Source organism: Halictus rubicundus, chromosome 6 (genome assembly GCF_050948215.1).
Source record: "Halictus rubicundus isolate RS-2024b chromosome 6, iyHalRubi1_principal, whole genome shotgun sequence".
Lineage (NCBI taxonomy): Eukaryota > Metazoa > Arthropoda > Insecta > Hymenoptera > Halictidae > Halictus > Halictus rubicundus.
In genome coordinates, this window is record NC_135154.1 from 4,898,349 (window position 1) to 4,918,037 (window position 19,689).

Sequence of the window (19,689 nt, forward strand, 5' to 3'; positions counted from 1 at the left end):
GCGACAAGTTTCTTTGACAAATGTCTACCGATCCAGAGGTGTAGATTCTCCCCTAGGACGGATGACCATTACTTTTTACACACCCTGTACAAGAATTTAGCTGTAGCCTTGCCCGGATTTTCGGTGCGAATAGCCCGCTGTGCGATGTAATTGCAATTTAGCAAATTCAAAATTGATCGCCGGTAGCAATGACTTATACTTGAGCGATTATCGTGTAAATCAAGTGACCCCGGGCATCGGATCACCCAAATTAGCACGTCAACTCACGGCATGAGCTGCGATCGCCAGCAAAATAGTAATCCGCAACAGTGTAGCAGACAATTAATCAATCATCGAAAGCAGATCGTGCTAGACCACGCGGAATCGGTATTAACCGTTCGACCTGGCATTCTCGTGGGCACGTAAAGGGCTTTCCCATGCCATACGCGTTATGTGCCCCTATTAGAGATAGGTACGCGAACACACGTACGCCGAAATCCAGCACGGTCAGAACCTAGGCGCATAATTCGAAGTGCGTGACCGACTCGCGCACGGATCGTCCGCTAATTAAGGAAATTGTTGGCATTACGTTGTTGGCGCGAACGGATGGTGCCGCCTGTTGGCCAGACTTTGATACATCTGGAATGGACATCTACTGGACCAAATATTAAGCTGTTGCATATGAAATGTCCTATTCGTACCGTTATTCGTACCAGTATCGGTAAACAAAACTGCTTCGTCCTGTGGTTGTGCCTTTATTACCGAAAATCACGTTTTCACCAAAAGACTCCCTAACAGTTTTTCCTCCTGGTCATGTGAAATCCATGCCATACTATATGCCCTATTATACATTCAGAATTCTAACAAAAACAAATTTTCCATATTTACTGATTCCAAATCCGCTTTTGACGCCATTGGCAATCCGACGCAACACCATACTATCCAACGTATCCAAAAAATTGTATCAGAAATCCAAAACGATAATAAATATATTAACTTCGAATGGATCCCTGGACATGTTGGCCTCATTGGTAACGGAGCCGCAGACAAAGCTGCAAAAGAAACTTAACTTTGTTAAGAAAGCCATAATAAATTTTTGGAATTCAAATTGGACTAATGGCACCCAAACCAAACTACATAAAATTAAGACCAATGTCTACGAAACCCTAGCCGATTTACAACTTTCTAGGAAAGATCAGGTCGCAGCTACCCGCATCCGAACAGGTCACTCAAGATATACCCACGAATTCCTGATAACTAAACAAAACCCACCGGAATGTACAACTTGCGCCGTGTCCGACAACATCCAACATATCGTACTCGAATGTCCTAAATTCTCTTCTCAACGATCCAGATTTTCCATAAAAAATGACCTCATGACAAATGTAAACGAGAACAATATTGGAAACGTCCTTCTGTTTTTTAAATCTATTGATACATATAAACTGTTATAAATTTGTTTCTTGCTGTACCCCACCACAATGTAAATATTAACCGTAACCTTTTCTTTTATATTCAATTGTAATCGATGTGGTCGCTAATAACCTAGCTGTTAATGCGACCACTTTAAAACAAACGATATATAATAATAATAATAAAAATCTTCTATCAACGAAACTTACGGGTCAGACATCATTCTAATCAATTCCAGTTCTAGAAGAGGTGCTACATTCTTTGTGATGCGCCGAACGTAGAGAAGGATAGCGATTGAAAAAGGAAGAGCGACTGAGGTTCGACGCTTCGACCTTTTGCCTCTCTTTCTTTTCCGTTCGCCGACCTCTTTCACGCCCGTAACTTTAATCGCTTATTATACAAGTAATTACGATCGTAACTATATCGTGTTTGATGTCATTTTAATTAGAAAGCCAAGACGAATACGATGGTAAAAGTTTAATTCACGAAAAACCAGATATAAGAAAGTTTAATTTTTTACTTAAAGTTCTGAGCTCGCGCCAGTCTTCTATCTTTTCCGAACGCTTCGACTCTCAGCCTCTTTTCTTTTCCATTTGCCGACCTCTTTCACGCCTGAAACTTTAATCGTTACGTACGGAGACTCTGTTTACGTGAGTCTCTTACTCCCTTCTTGAAACCACATGTTTTTTCCCTGCAAGAGGTTCGGGCCATATGCCATGACAAATAATTACGCCATTAGGGGAAAGTGCATGCATATGGGAAAATTTCGAGGGATGCCTTCTTTTTAAACAAAATCGAACTATATAAAAGGCCCAAGCTTGCTCATGAACGGGTTAGTTTGAAACTGAAAACCTAGCGATACGCGACGAACGATACCCTTTCGAATCAATCCTTAACCGCTACCTCCGTCATTCAAGCCAAGTTAGTTAACATAACTTCCGAATTTCTCAGTTCGTCAAAACCGAGAGCAACGGAACATAGTATCCGCGACAATCCTTCACAATACACAATAGTAGACCCCTATTACCTTTTATAAAGAATATAGTATATTATTGTCAAACATACGAGAGTCTCCAATCTGACTTCAACATCCTTTTGAATTCCAGTAACTAGTATTTCCCACTACGATACACCTTTACCGCTCGAGGTGTATCAATAATCTTTAACACGTTGACCGCCATGTCACCCACATGTGGGTGACGGAATTATTTGTCCTGGTTTTCAAATGAATTTGTACGTTAATATATTCATTGTACCAAATTTAATTAGGATCTGTTAAATGCAAGAAACCTGGAAGACTACCCAATATCATACATTTAATTTTTTTTCAACTTTTATTTCATTAAATAACTTACTTTGATTTTATGGAATTTTTGAGGTTTCTAGTGTGGCAGTCTAAGTGTTAAACGTTACGAAGTGTTACTTAAAGTGTTAACTAAAGTGTTAACTATTGTAGTGAGCAACCCGATCCACGCATTAACTGCCATAGCCCTCGGCTTGTAACATCGTGTTGGATGTTACTTTAATCCGAAAAAGAGACGAATAAAATGGTAAAAATTCATTTAAAAAAATCAAAAATCAGAAAAATTGCAATATTTTACTTCGCTTGCATTAGTGTGAGTCTCACGGATACCCCTCCCCAGAGACCCCTCCTCTCCAGTGGTGGGGGATATAACTTTAACAGTTACGGTGGAGACCTTTGCGACAGTTATGGTCGTAAGTAAGAGCGTAACTTTATCGTGTCATTTGAACACGTTCGTCGCCTAGTAAGAATCGGTCGAGTTTCTCGTGGGGCCCAAATCCGATAGTAAAAACCTATAAAAATCTATTTAACCGGACGAAGACGAACGTCACCCATTTACGGGTGACGTGACGACGAACGTGTTAATTAGAAAAACGAGACGAATACAAATAGCTCCAGTCACGGGAATAATTTTTCAATGTTTTCACAGACGTTCAATTTGTAACATTTTCGATGAAAAAAGTGTCTTCAGTTTCCCAGTCAGTGTTGTCTTGTAAACATATCTTAACTGGATAAAACTGAGCGACGGATGGCAAGAGTAGAGACCAAGCTTTAACACGAGTCCAGGAATATTGTTCTATTATTTTTTTTAATGAAATGATCACAGTTCAAATATGAACAATTTCGTGAGAATGGAAAATTTAGTGTACAAATACATTTTGGATCGACTAGTAGTTATACAGGGTGTGCCATTTGAAGTAAACCTCTCGAATATTTCTTAAATTATTAATGGTATCGATTAATATTTCGAACAAAAGTTGTACGGTTTCGGGGGTAACATAATTCTTTGTTAATGGCTTTTTGTAGGTGAAGGAATAGCAGGCATATGAAAGTCATTTTCAATGTTTTTCATTGAACCACGTATTTTTTCATACACCAATCGATGTAGCTTTATTTATGTAGCATTATTCCCCATAATAAAATGATTAACCTTCTTATTTCGAAAAACCAGTGTAGGTGATATTTCAATATTAACACTACGACATAGTGGTACAATATTTACCTAATTGCAATCGATGTCGTTCTACCTTTAAATATATATGAATATGTAAAGTGTTTTCTTATTTTGCACTTTATCGTAACTCTATTGTAGCACCACAGCCTGTCCACCTCTTTTTAAATTGTTCCCTAGGACAATGGCGAGTAATTGACGCTGGTAAATTGCATAGTCTTTGTTGTGAAACTTTAGTCATTTATGCACATTCACGTCTTTATGCATTTTAACATGTATACAACCGCGTTGGTCATTATTCGATGACATAATTTTGTATAGAGGTCTGAAAATTAATTTTGGTTACAGCGTAATTGACGAAACCGAATTTTATTAGAATTTGGACAAACTGAAAGGGTTGAATGAGTAATCACTACGATAAATGTTAACTTAACAATTTCAGATTTATATATGCTAATATATTATTTTATTGAATACATTGTATATTAAATTCTATTCAATTTAATATTTCACATTTTTTACAATTTGCATATTATATACAATATAATTATAATTAGATATTACATATTATATAGTATGCATATAATTCGTGCATAATCTGCCGTAATTTACATTATGAGTACGTAAAATCTTTTTTGAGAATAGTTACTATTATTGAAAAGTCTTCATCCCTTTATTATTAACTAAAGAAAATTTCTTAGATGACTAGTAGATGAGAAAATTCGTTACTATTCAATGAAATCACTATAGTTACCTACAATAAAGAATATTTCTGTAGCGGAGACAAAGGTGATTATTAAAATGAAATAGTACATTGGATTCATATTATAAATTAAATATTCACATTAGGTTGATGGAAATTTAATCACCGCTTAATTATTTCAATGTTATTCGATTGTGTCGATGTCTGTCTTCCATTTGCAAAATATCTGACGGCATGAACCCCATAGAATCATAATAATGGGTATTTGGATATCGTCTGAGATTTCCGTTTCGTAGTCTAAAGGGGTTCAAATGTCAATAGCTTAGATCGTGCTTCTGTTTACATTCTCGGTAATTGAGGCTCGAGTAATATTCTCAAGAGATCGTAGATTTACAGGCCTCCGGGGATGTAACTTATTCTGTTATATATACAATACATACGTGATTTTCGCATTATCAATTCAATAGCAAAATAAAATACCAACCCCGAAAATTCTACAAAATCAAAGGAAATTAAACTAATAAAACCGAAACTAGGAAGTTAACATTTATTATAGTGGCTACTACTTTAAGCCATTTACATTAAAAAGATCCTAATAATATTCGGTTTATACAAATATATCATAATAGAACCGAATTTCTATACCTGGTCATATCAGTGCATTAACCATTGTATTAAATATACTGTTGTATTATTATCAGCTTATTAGAATTATTAAAAAAAATAAAGATTATTTATGTGGCTTCTGTAGCTTGAAATTATTGCAAGCAATTCTTATTTTGCATAAAAATCCGCAGTTTACTGTTGTTAAGCAATTGAAGACGATCGAACAGTGAGGTTAATCAACTACAAGAGGATACAGTCGTCAAACAGCGCAACAATAGAATTAAACGTTTTCGAATCCAAACAGTTAGGACTCAGACGCAACTGACAATGGGAACGCGAGGCGCTCGGTTTAATCGTAGTTATCGCTGTTTCAGCGATAATCGAATAGCCTAACAAGCCTGTATGCAAAGTCATTGTAAGCCCTGTCCTTCGTGTCGTTAAGTATTTAGAGGAGCACTTCCGGTAGCCGCCGTGCCGCCGATGCAACTTGCGACATTTGGCAGCGTTCCAATCAGGGGAATGTCTCTCATAATCGTTCCGGGAACGCTCTAGAGAGTACATTGTCTCTAATCTGCAAAACTTCCGGGGTAACTTCCCGGAGGAGGACTGACTCGGCTGGATGGATTTGGTCCCCGAGCGGCGTTTTATGACGCTGAGTTGGGCAGACAACTGTAGTTACAAGGGAAGAAGGCGAAACCACGGAATAAACAGGCCAAAACTAAGCTTTCGAGTCGAGGATTTCTTGGATAGTTCAGCGAAGTTCGCCGCTTTGGCTCCTTGATTGCGATCAGACGACTATCGCGTTTTCTTCATAGTCAGCCTCTGTTTTTATGTTGTCTAGTCGGATTAAGATAGTGAAAAATGCCCTTCAGCCGATTCTGTCCGAAAATGGTTCGTTCGATAGCATACCAATGAGGAACCCTTTCTACCTAATTTCAGCCCTATTCCTTATCCGTAAGGTTAGTTACGGGAAGCAAAGGAAAACCCAGTTTTTCCCCATTTCCCCATTTAATGTCATCTAAAAATTCCACAAAAAATCTGACACATTTACCATATCGATCCACATATTTGAGAATTTTTTCCGATTTTTTAGTTGCAAACTGTGGTTATAAATCGAAAAAAATACAGATTTCATACTGAAGCTTCATAGTGACCACCCTGGAAATTAATTTAATAATAAGGTATTGTTATCAACACTATCTCCAATTTTTTCATATTATTAGCTAGGGTGCGTCCATAGTTAAAAAATATAAAAACCAGTTTTTTCGATATGTTTTCTATGAAAATCTAGGGTATTTCAAGTATAAATATAAAAGTGTTAATATCTTTCGATGAAAAATCTATATATCAAGACTGAATATTTTTAAACCAGCAGCTGCTAAGAGGGTACAAAACGTTCACAAAAATTAAATTTCATTCAAAACTAAAAATTGAACTGTGCAGCATTATGCAATCACATTAGAAATACTGGTTGGTTCTAGTAGCAAACTATATAGCCGAGGAGACATGCTTCTCGTATAAGACGGAACATCGTTTCCGTATAGACCCCCATTCAGCATGTCACATACAATTGAACCGGAATAACAGCTCGAACTGTCGACACAGCTGAGAGAAGAAGTTTCTTGCTGTCCGTGTAAGCCAGAATATACCGTAGTATCTAGGTGGAGTAATAAACTATCTAACAAGCTGTAACACCGCCACCCTAATGTATGACTGCTAATGGATCGTGATTAACGGCGGTTTCCTAATGAGATCGCGCGATACGCGAGAGTTTCCAAGTTTCATGCAGTAAATGAACGCGCCACTGCTGTCAGATATGATGGTGTTGAAACGATAAAAAAAACATGCACGCTCAACCAAATAGCCTGTCACGGCAATTTAAAAGGTAATTGCTGCGAAAATTAATTTACAGGTTGTCCGCACCTGAAGAAAACAAAATGATAATAATATGCCAAATTATTGTAGAATTATCCCGACTATTATTATCCCGACTAAGGCTATTAGCTGAAGGAGTTACACACACCTAGAAGGCATAAAACGAAGGTGAATTACGTAAATTTTTTTTTTACTGTTATATGAAATTTTCATGGGCCAAAGCAGCTGTTACGGCAACTTACACAATTTTTATCGGAAACCAAAGAACCAAAAATGTTTTTAAAGTAGACATGTAAAATTCTTTTTTGACTTAGCGGTTTTTTCTTTTTATATTTCTCACAAAACAGTAAACATTTGAATTTTTTTTTTTAATTTTGTTCTGGCTTCTCGCGATTTTTCGTTTTCACGATGTCATCCTTAACAGTAGGTTTACGGGACCCGTCAAAATGACGGGTTCTAATATTTTTAATTTACGATTATTGAGATTGTGAAGATCCATCTACGTGGAGTTACTCAACAAATTTATTTCTTTAGGTATGTGTTATTTAAAAAATGGCTAAAAACTTGGATAGACACATTCTTCTTATTTTTATAAAGTAATGTAAAATACTCAATTTTAGTACTCCGTAAATCTAGTGTTAATGAATCCGGAAATTAATCGGAGTGATTATTAACATTTGTAGATGGCCAACTAGTTCTGATAGCAGAATGTATTTACTCGCGACGCGATTCGTTAACGCTCGTGGTCGCGATAACGAAGATCATGATTAAGGCACGGCTTATTAATTTTTCTTTCACTAGATCCAGTTACGTAAGTGGATTTCCCGAATGAGAAGGTAGCATGATCTGCCGGAAGAAAAAATTTCATTATTCTTGAATTAGCAGCGTAAATTTTTATTGAAGTTGAATCGATGAGCTGTAACGAAATACCATGTATATCATTCTTCCAGTAACCGAACAGTAATTGTTATTCAAATATTTCATTGCGTCCGGTATAAATTTGTCGAATGTGAAACATTAAGTTAATTATGTTACACGATACTTGCAAGCAAATAGTGAAATATTGAAAAATAAACGGAGATGAAAAAAAGTTATTAAATATTATCAGCCGAAAATTGAATGGTTCGTCAAACTGTTTGAGCATTTTTAAAATGTGAAATATTACATAAATACTAATTTTTATACATACATAAGTAATTAGATTAGATATAATGTTATTATTTAGTATTAAATAGTAAGTAATTAAATTTTCATGGAATACGAATTATGAATTTGACCTATATGTTTTTTTAAAAAGATTTTTAAAAATTTATTAAATGGTATGATATTTATAATAATACTGTCTTCACATATTTTTTCAATGTTCTGAGTTTTTCTGCTTTAGTTTATCGATCAGGATGATATTAAAAACGACTTCTATTTTTGTCTCTTACAAATAAAATAATTATATTTTTATAAAATAAATTACTGTAAATAGTTGCATTTATCATATAGAATAAATTTAAATCTCGAAAAAGATTATTTGCCATTATGCACTATAGTGATTAACGTAACTATATTCTCCAAGAATAATTAAGCAGGCCTGATATTTTTCATAGTATGTGTGATCTATAGACAATTTATCCTCGTGACATTCCAAAAATAGTCATCAATAGGCAGTGCATGTTTTGCTTCAATCACGAGGATAGAGAATAAAAAAATAAGCTGAATTCGCCAGTGAAACGATGGTAAAATTGTGTTCGCTACACTCTGCATTCACGTTGCAAATCCTGAACACTATGCTAACGAAATAAGAATGCTCCGTTCTATACTATGGAACGCGGAGTCTGTGGATCTGTCTGCATTCATAGCGTATAATTTGTGAACACTCATGAAACATGAAAGAAATTCAATGTAGCCTTATTCTCTTTTCCATTCACTGAAGTCACAAAATTTTACCTGGTCGTTTCTCCGAATAGTCCATAAACAAAACTGACAGCACATACGAGCTATGTACGTTATATATATTTTCGCGTTTGGCCTTGCAAAACAACGGATTCACTCGCCTGAAAAACAGGGAAAAAAGTAATATAAAAAAATACATTTTAATTTAGATGAACATAAAGATTTAAATTTTAAATAGGTAATGATATAAGAACAATCGCAAGGCTTATTTATGCAAAAATGGATAGTAGAGTAGACATAGACATTATCAACAAGTACAGTGAATTCTCTATATATGTCGCCGAGGCATGGTTGATAAATGTCACGGAATTGTTCCCACTACCGCGGGGTCTCGAGCTTCGCTGTCCTTTTCTACGTTCGGCAGTGCATCAAAGAATAGTAGGATCTCCTGGACGGCATTTGTCGCTGTGCTCTTGACATGTAGAGTATAGGACGAATATGTTTACAATCCTCGGCGACAAGCATCGCTGTTCTTTTCTACGTTCGGCGCGGATCAAAGACGAGTGTCTCCAGGACGAAAAATGACATCAATCAGATCCGTGTTGCTGACATATAATGAGAATTCACTGTACCATGTTAAAATATGCACGTAACACGCGCCAAATCAAAATTTATTTTCCAACACCATGATGCAGGTTCGCATAGAGCGAAGTTATTGTACCGTAGCTCGTTAGATCTTATTGCAAGAAACGTAATTTCAACTGTGTCGCAGTCAAGGAAATATTGAACGAACCGAATTGAATTTATGAAAACGCCAGATGGCAATAAATTTCCTTAATGCGGTCGTGAACAGTATCATGTACAGTGTAGTATATACAACAAGGAAGCGATACCGACGAGATTTAAGCAGCGAGCGGCGATCGAGTTTTTAACGGCCGGAAAACATTACGGTCGCGCAGCCCAGATCTGGTTCCTTCAGATTTCCATTTTTTCACAGAATTGAAGAGGAGTTTACAGGGTGCTCATTTCAAGTCTGACGACGAAGTTAAGGCAGCAGAAGTCGTTTATCAGAAATAGGACAGCTGAATGCTTTGCTGGCGGAACGGAGACTCTGACAACGCGTTGCCAAAAGTGAATTGAAATAAACAGCGATCATGCGGAAGATAATAACTAATGTATTATATTTTGCTACGGGCACTAGAATTACGTCGCTATTTTTGAAAATTGGAATCGTGCAATACAGAATTATTAACAAATTTATTACCAAGAAATGCCTCATTGAAATCAAACATTTTCTTTCGAGATGATGCAGTGTTTTTTATTCTTTCTAGTTCATATTAAGTAGATGAAGAAATTTTTTGCAAACATACGAGTACAATGGTCAAAAGTATGTTTGCTGGTAAGAAATTATTTTTTCAAATGCTTTTACAACTACTGTTGTGAAAATTAAAATTAAAATAAAAATAATAATAGTAATAATAATTTATAATTCAAGTTGCAAGTTTGACATTGTAATACTCAATACTTCTTTTTCAAAAAGTTCCCCAAAGTTTTCCTATAACAAAGCGTCAAACTTGGATAACCTCTTAGTAATATTCTAACCCTAAAATCTAGAGTTTGCAGCGCTCTATGGCACTAGAAAATGGTGCGTCGGTTTAGAGATTTTTATATTATTATACAAAATTCACATTAATACTAAAATTACGTATTTCATGTTTTCGGTGTCATTAAAATTTCAATAATAGGAAAATGTAGAATTTATTTTCATCGTTACAATTTAACTATATTTCGGTGCAAATTGAAGTTTTATTGTAACCTAGAAATTCGTTTGATATGAATCAGATAAGAAACCTATGGATATCATTAGAATGAAGTATTGTATTCGACATAAGACCCAATAATTAACAAATAATTTAGAAAAATTATATCAGTACGGTATGCAAAATAAACAATGTTTGCATTGAATGCAAGACACAGGAGCGAAATATAAATTTTTTTCTTCTTTTTATTTTTTAAGCTGAAGCCAATATGCTGGTGCCCATAAATCTTTTCAATATGTCCATCGCTTTAAATCGTGCTTACCTATTTCCGTCATAAATACATGAAATACGCAGTGTAATTATTAGAAATCTCAGTGCAATAAAACAAAAAAATCAGGATGTTTATAATTATTGCCCTATCAAAGTAAATAATTTATCTTGGAAATTGGCAAAATGGCGAATGCTTAAATTGTATATTCTGAAATTTTGTTCTTTTTCGGTCAATTTTTAATTAAAAAAAAAAGTATGATAAATTCAATGTAAAAATATAATTTTGGCACCAGCGAGAGCTGCTAGTATGTAGAATGTTGTGTCGAAATTTCAGAGTAATTTAGTTTTTGAGATTTTATCTGCGCCAGGTAAAAAATAGTACGTTTCCAGAAAAACGTGTTTGACTGTCGTAACTTTGTCGAGAGCTTTTGAAACGTCAATGAATGTAAGCATAAACTTTTGGGAAAGTATTTTTAAGGTTTTAAAGTTAAAAAAAACCATTAAAAGATTGTGTTTTCGGTCGATCTATATGAGACTACATCCTTAATGCACGATGTCCCCCATTTATCGAATCGTATTCCGAACGATGTTGCAAGCGTTGCAGACGACGCGCAACGTCAGATTCGCAGAAAGTCGTCTCTGCTGGCAGTAGGAGCAAGATTAATGGGAATAATGTAGCAACGGAACGACTATGAGTACGAGGAAGTACGCAATATCTGTAAATAATGTTTCCTGTCAAGTACCTTACTGAGCCGCCGAGGAAATGGAGGAGGGTGGGGGAGGGGAGAGGGGGTTGAAAGCACAACGCGAAGCGCTGCGACGGTGCGGAGAATCAGTCGCGTCGTTGCACGATGATTAATGTCGTCGACCGTTTTTACGAGTTTCATTGCGACACCTCGTACGCGGTACGACTCCTGCTCTATGTGTAGTCGCTAGAGATACGGTGAATTATTATGACATGCTTGACATTGAAACGCTATCAGATTTGTCGTTCTTGCCGCCAACGTTGACGGTGTTCTTGTTTTGTGACTACACTCCGCGATAATGCTAAAGATGCCCCAAAAATCTTGAAAAACATTGGAAGAGATTCCTGAGGTCATTTGCAGTAACTTTCTCCTTTACGAAAATGTTCTCCGTGGTTTCGTTAAGGAGTTATTAACGAAAAACACGGACCAATCAGAGCGCGGCTACAGCGGACGGATTCTGGCTTGGCCAATAGCATGGCTACGCTCAGCGGGACCTGTCGCCGAGCCGGAGTCCGTACGTTATAGCCGCGTTCTGATTGATCCGTGTTATTTTGTCAAGAACTCCTTAACAAAGCCACAGAGAACATTTTCGTAAAGGAAAAAGTTACTTCAAATGGCCTCAGGAATCACCTCCTCCAAGGTTTTCCGAAATTTTTTAGACATCCTGTATACTATACTAAATCATGCATACCTGTGTTATTAAAAAGAATTTGTTCCTCCTGTATATAATGTTGTTGTTTACTTCGTGAGAAGTAGTTTTCGATAAAGTATAATTTACAGCTCTAAAAAAAAATAATAATGGAACTAAAAACACCTATTTATACACGCGACAAAATTATAAGGTATATGTAATGTCTTTTGTAAAAAACTGAATATTAATATTTTATGTCTATCGTCGATTAACAGCTTGTCTGGCCATCTTAATTTTTTATAATTTTTAATTGTTTTCTGTTTTAAACACTTCCACTTTTCAATTTTCCGATATTAAAACTCTTTTCTTCTAAGCATACTTATTTAGCTACCATCTCTCAATTGTTCTCTATAATATCTAACAGCAGATAGTTAGCGGAGGACGCACACAAAGTTACAAGAAGAAGCTTATCAGCATCAATACTAAAAAGATGACTTTTTGGAAAGAAGAGCATTTTCAGCCCTTAGATTAAATATTACATGACAAAGGATGCAAATTATCTTCATTAAATTTATGAAAGCTTATGTTTGTTAAATTAAAAATAGAAAAAAAGTACACTTCAACGCTGAGCATAATCAATAATAATATTTTTTCCCTTTTGAACAAACTTGAGCAGCTAAAATTTTCGTGAATGTGAACCTTAAATATGCCCCTAATTACTATATTAAAAATCACGAAGATACCTTAAAATTTTAAACTATTTAAAATATTGAAAACTCAAATCAAAGTTAATAAACACTTGATTGTTAATATTATAGAAATAATTATTCTGCAACTCGGAAGGCTTTAAAAATACTAAAAATGGCACATGTTTAAGCGAGTGCACTACAAAGTCGAGAAACTTGGGAAAATAAATTGGAAAATTCAGTAAAAATTGTAAGTAGAGTGAACTCACGATATATGTCGCCGTGGGAAGAATGATACAGATCGTGAAATTATCCCCACTACCGCGGGATAGACTCTGTCAGGTCTTAGGAATTGTTGTATCATATTTGGTATCATTTTCATTAGAAAAATGCCACGAATATGTTGGTGAAAGTCCCATAAAAAAATAATGAAAAATAAAGAAGTTTTGTTATTTTGGTATTATGTTTATACTCCTCGGCGACCGATGCCACTCGAGCTTCGCTGTTCTTTTCTACGTTCAGCACTGCATCAAGGAATAGTAGGATCTCGTCGGCAACATTTGCCGCTGTGACTTTGACCAATAAAATATAGGACGATACTATTTTCACTCCTTGGCGACCGAGGCCTCGGAGGCGAGTATAGCTGTCCTTTTCTACGTTCGGCGCGGATCAAAGAATGGAAAATAACTCCTGGAAAATAAGGGACATCAAGACCCGTGCTGCTGACATACAACACAATTTCACTGTAGTATTAAAATCTGCGTGTCTCCATTAATATTTTACAATATTACCGAAACTTATGAATTTTAGACTTTTTTATACTTTTGTTCGCTACTCGACACACTGTGGTTCTGGGTTAAAATTTTTCGAACATAATCAACGTTCCACATGAATGACTGGCTCCTGTTTCTGGTCGCTCATTGTTTCCGACATGTCGGAGGCGAATGAAAAATTGGGAGCCGCCTTCGAACGACGCGACGCGACGCGACGCGTGACGTCGACGACGACTACACGAACGTGGAGGAACCGCCCGAAGGGAGCGCGAATGAATTTGCATCGGCAACACATACCGGTCCCATCTGTATCGAATTCCAATATTCGAATGTCGGCCGATCGCGCGCGAGAGACGCCCCTTCTCCCCGCCTATTACATATTCGAAATGCCAACGAAGTTTTACCGGACTGCTATTTTCACTCGTGAGCGGCCGGCAATCTTTCTCTTATCAACTTTTATCCACGAGCCGTGCCATTTTCACTCGACATTTTCGAACGCTTTATCCGGCATTGCTCGGCCCCCAATATACGATGTTCTTAAAGAGGGACTTCGGAAAGGAACGATTTATAAGACCCTCCTGTGAAATAAATTCTGGAGAAGTTTCGGTCGGTCGAGTGAATTAAAAAAATAGACACAGACAGATCAATTCTCTGAGCTTAATCCGATTCTTAAATCAGTGGGATGGTCCGCACGAGGAAATATACGCGTGATAGTTAATTCGAAATACTTTTCATTGGACTGATCTGGATTAGATTGATTTTAAATCCTTTACAATCTTTTGAAAAATATATCGTATATCTATATTTCGTTACGCCACTCTTCATCTATGTACATAAATAATTGCTTGAATACATCTTAGCACGCTGTCGATATCTTTTTATAAAGTTTTACCGATACCATTTTTCCCAATTAGTTTTCCTAATTATTTCCCGATTATTATCCTTTTGCCAAGTGTAAAATTTGTCTACGGTTATGAGGAAATTATAAAAACATTCGGTTTTTCTCATTCCTTACCTTGTAAAAAAAAAAATAAAACAAACGTATTTGTTTGTATATTAATATTTTCTTTAACATATAATGATAGACACTTGATTTATTTTATCGAATATTTTTTTTCTGAGGTGTAACTTAACCACTGGTCAGGTAAAAAGAGGCACGCTTTATTAATTTCATAAGAAATATAGCGTCTACTCGATAATTGTCCAAATCACGAATCTGACCAGGGACAATTATTGGCAGGAAGATATTATTCTTTGATCCACTGTCGAACATAGAAAAGGACAGCGAAGCTCGCCACTACTAATACAATAAAAAAACTTCTTTATTTTTCATTATTTTTTTATGGGACATTCATCAACATATTAAAATGATACCAAACACGATCTTATGTAGATCATACTTACACTAATTTTCTGTTAATATAATTCTAATGGGAAGTAATTTTCATCCTTCATTACACAAATTACATAAAAAGTCTACGAATATGTTGGTGAAAGTCCCATAAAAAGATAATGAAAAATGAAAAGGTCTTTTTATTAAATCAGTAAAATGTTCTCCTAGTTTCACACCGAGATGCCCGACCCCTATTATGTTTACACTCTTCGGTGACCGAAGCCTTTCGAGCTTAGGGGCCCATCACGGAGTATACCCCGCGGTAGTGGGGATAGATCTGGAACAATTATAGGCTAGATATTTGGGACATTTATCGAGTAGATACTTTCCTATATGAGAGTAACGCGAAGCATATGAGAATATTTACATTGTAGATGTATTATACTTTACATTATAAATATTACATTTACTGAGTTACAGTGCTAGAACTAAATTAGCAAGTTGTAAACTAAATCGTGTTGTATAATGGATTTTTTTTTGTGCTGAACTGTTTCCACGTACATTGTATCTAGACAATAAAGAATTCAGATTTTGACGGTTCGGATAATGAAGGTTCTTCTGTATAAGAAAATTAAGAGCTATTCCAAATTTCTCTGGTATTGGTGTGACAACTAAGAAAGAAATAAGAGTGCATAAATGGGGAGAGACAAAGTTAATATTAAGAAAAAGACTTTTTTTCTCCTTGATGGAAATCATTGCACATTTTATCGAACACCTTCTTTTTCGTTTCTGTTAACAGATCGGTGTTTGGAAATCTTGGGATAAGGAGGGTCTTGACATCAAGGACATCGTGTGGCCAGGAAATACTCATACGCCTCCTCAAGGCGTTCCGGAAAAGTTCAATTTAAAGATAACCTTCCTGGAGGAGTCGCCCTACATCAATCTCGCACCGCCGGACCCTGTCACTGGGAAATGTTTGGTAGACCGTGGTGTCCACTGCCAGATAGCCAAGACATCCGATATTGCCGAGTAAGTAGACAAATTTACGAATATAGTTCTGTTTCGATATAAGACGTCGGGTCGGGAACCGCTTTCGACGTGTTGCGGATGAGGGCGCTATTCGGCTTGACATTGTTCTCGAGTGGGCCGAGAGGTCGCATGCGCTCGAGTCGAACCAGTAAAGATTTAATTAAACAATGTAGCTAGGTAATTTTTCTATTATTCCGAATATTCACGTTTCACTGATTAATACGGATAATCGAGGTTCAACTGTATCGTAAATGATACAAGTCAATATGATCCAAATATCGTGTCTTGTTTAATATCATTTCGACCAGAACAGTGTCACAAATATATTTGCCAAAGCTTCATAAAAAAAAATAGTTCAAGATAAAATGGTTTTATCACTAGATTAGATTTTTCCCGCGTCAACCGATTTCAATGAAATTTTCAGCACGTGTATAAATTACATTGATCTACAAAACATATATTTTAAATTTTCTTTATGGACCAAAATAAAAAAGTTTTAAAAAGTGCCTTTTTTATTTTGCATGTAACCTTACTAAGTGCAACTTTCTCAAAATCTTTTTGGCGCGTCGTTTAGCAAACCAATGTATCTAATTGCTCACAAAAAATCAGGTCGTTTGGTACAATTGGACAAAAGTTAACTGTAACTAACTGGACTAACTGTATGAGTGCATTGTTAATCATTGGATCAACCATTTTGTTTTTCGAAATTTTTACTTCAAATTTATAATTAACCACCTCAAAACCCTGGAATATAAATTTTTACGTAAATTCAACCTATCGTATTGATGCTATCATTTTTTCCGTATATTTGGCCTGTTCAGACCACTATGACGGATACTTTTGCAGATACAATTGCAGTGAAGATTGACCGAAGGGGACCGAGATTTTTTAAACACAGTTAGTTTAATATTACACAATACCAAAACAACCAGTGCCAGATCAAAATCTAGCCAGATCTAAATTCAAAGAATTTGTTGTATACTTCAATCAATAAAAAATGAGCGTAACGCAGAAGTTTCCAATTACCCCATTTTAGTTAATGTTTAACAACTTTTTAAAAAATTTTTTTGCCAAATAAGCGTTGTACCTACTTTCCACAAATTTTTAAACAAATTTGTTGGGTAGTTTGGTTTTTACGGATTTTTCCCCCTTTTTGTCCAATTTGGCACCACTGCTCGGTATGTAGGTCACTGCGTATAAAAGGTAATGGTAATGGTTCGTTTAAAAGAGAACCGAAAATAATTTGAGCGCTAGAAAGTCATTTAAACTTCAGGTTTCGTTCAGCTAACAAACGCTGCTCGAAATTCTGCGCACCGTGCGCCTTCGTAACAGTACAAGTGACGAAATGAAATACTGTTTTCCAATATTCGGCATTAAAATAATAATAATAATAATAATAATTCGGCATCTATAGATATGGTAAATACTCTTGCACCTTTCAGGCGGTGCTTGTTATTTTAATACTAAACGTACAGCTACATTTTCTTTTTATTGCAAGTATTTGAAACGTTAACACTTTACCTACAGGCAACGATTCCATATAATCTTTCCCAGACCAGAGACTAACAATTGAAGGCTTCTTCACCAACAATACAATATCAATTCTACTAGTAAAACAATGAGGCGATAAGGAAGTCTCCCATTTTACTTATGACTTCCTCGACAAGGTCGTACCGGGTACGGAAAGTTTTTCAAGTGAGAAACGAGCTGCCAATATTCTATCGAATTTTCGTGGTGGTCGAGTCGGCGGTCAACGTGTTGAAATGGATCGAGACATTACAACCACCCTATATATTTCGCACCACGGACAGCGCGGCGTCGTGTTTGCGTGTCAGAGAGTCAGTAATTCATTTGCTGGCTGCACGCTAACCGCGTTAGCCCGTCGCGTCGCGTCGCGTCGCGGCCGGGCGTTTAACTGATTTCGTCAAGAATGAACGACGTCAATTTCATTGGAAGTTGCAATCGCGTTCGCCGAGAGGCCAAGAAAACAGAGGGTTGAGCACCGGCGAGGAGGGTGGCGAGTCTCGGAAAGAAACAAGGGGGACGCGGAACAGTTGGCAAAGCTCGAGGAGGCAGCTCGCCTCGATGAAGCAGTGGCCCGGAAAGAATAATGGAGAATGGCGAGGGCTCGCACGGCTGCCGGCCGAAATTGAATTCTCCTCGTGGAATTTCGCGACGGAAACTATGAAGTTGCGCCTTGTAAATTATGCTCCGGGGCGACGCGACCCGACGTGGTACCCTAACTCGGTTCCATTTACGTGCTTTCATTTCATTGTCTCGTGCCGCGAGCTCGGAAAACTCTGATTAGTAGTAACGGCCCTCCGTAGCAGATCACGGATACGCTCCGCGAATATGTAAACGCGAATGCGTCGAAATTCGCGAATACTTGGTCACGGGCTGTCTTCGCTGGTGTCGCGTCCTCCGAACCAAAATCATGTTAGGACGATGCCTCGTGGAATTCACTAGTGTTAACTTCAATTTGCAAAGTTTGGGATCCAGAGGTCAAGTTCTTGACGTTACAGGCAGCGTTACCGTGGCGAAATGAGTAGAAGTGCCCCGGGACGACACCAGGGGCGGTGGAGTCTATCGTTAGGTCTGCCCAGTGTCACCAGATTAAGACTCGTCTCCCACTCTACCTTCTACGACTGTACTCCCTGACTTTCCGGCGGTGAGCATCTCGACGCTTCTGTCAGGGTGTTGTGTCTGCGTCTGCGTCGTGACTAACCCAGTAATGGCAGAGAGAGGGTAACTGTATTCCCCTCAATTTCCCTTGTCCGGTTCGCCTATCCCCACCTCAAACGCTTCCATTGTCCCATAGGCTTTCACGTCACACGTTACATAGTATATTTCGGTTAAAACCGAAAATGCGTGTAAAACGAGGTGTGCCACTTCCACTCTGATCCAATCGGCCGCGCATTCGTACCTACGTGATCGCATTCCTCCCGGGGACCTTCTTCTCATCTCACCAGGATAACAGATCGTAGGATTTCCGGGATAATAATGGTGGAAATACTAATGTCAGACCCTGAACGACGTCATGGAGCTATAGTGCAGTTCAGACCTCGGGAACTGGTGGCCCGTGGATCATACGATATCTATTCCCCTTCTACCGAGCTACTCCTACCACACCCACTTGACTGTACGCCTGCGCAGTATCGTCAGACAGGGGAAATTGAGGGGAATACAGTTAGCCTCTTTCTCTGCCATTACCGAGTTAGTCACGACGCAGGCGCAGACGCAACGCGAATCTGGTGCGCGCATCACATCTCGTGACTGGACCGTGGCGACAGCGTGATCAGCAAGTCTTGATCTGGTGACACTACGGCTGCGGCTGCGGCTGCATAATGGCGTGCATCTATCTATGTATATGTATAGAGAAGCGGGTAACTACATGAGATAACCATTTTATTTGTAGTAATATCTCATGTATGGTACTACTTCACAGGGAAATAGTAATAACAAATGTTGTCACATGTTTTTGTCGCATGCTTTGTTATTAACAATGCCAATATATATATTTCATGTTT

General features: G+C 37.3%; 1 protein-coding gene across 1 annotated transcript in view; it reads left to right on the plus strand.

Annotated features, from left to right (window-relative positions):
* Nmdar2 (glutamate ionotropic receptor NMDA type subunit 2) overlaps positions 1–19,689 on the plus strand; it is a 478,712-nt gene that overhangs the window by 399,692 nt on the left and 59,331 nt on the right. Inside the window, exon 9 of the mRNA XM_076789520.1 lies at positions 15,933–16,162. Coding sequence (XP_076645635.1) covers positions 15,933–16,162 — 230 coding nt within the window. The remainder of the gene's footprint in view (positions 1–15,932; positions 16,163–19,689) is intronic.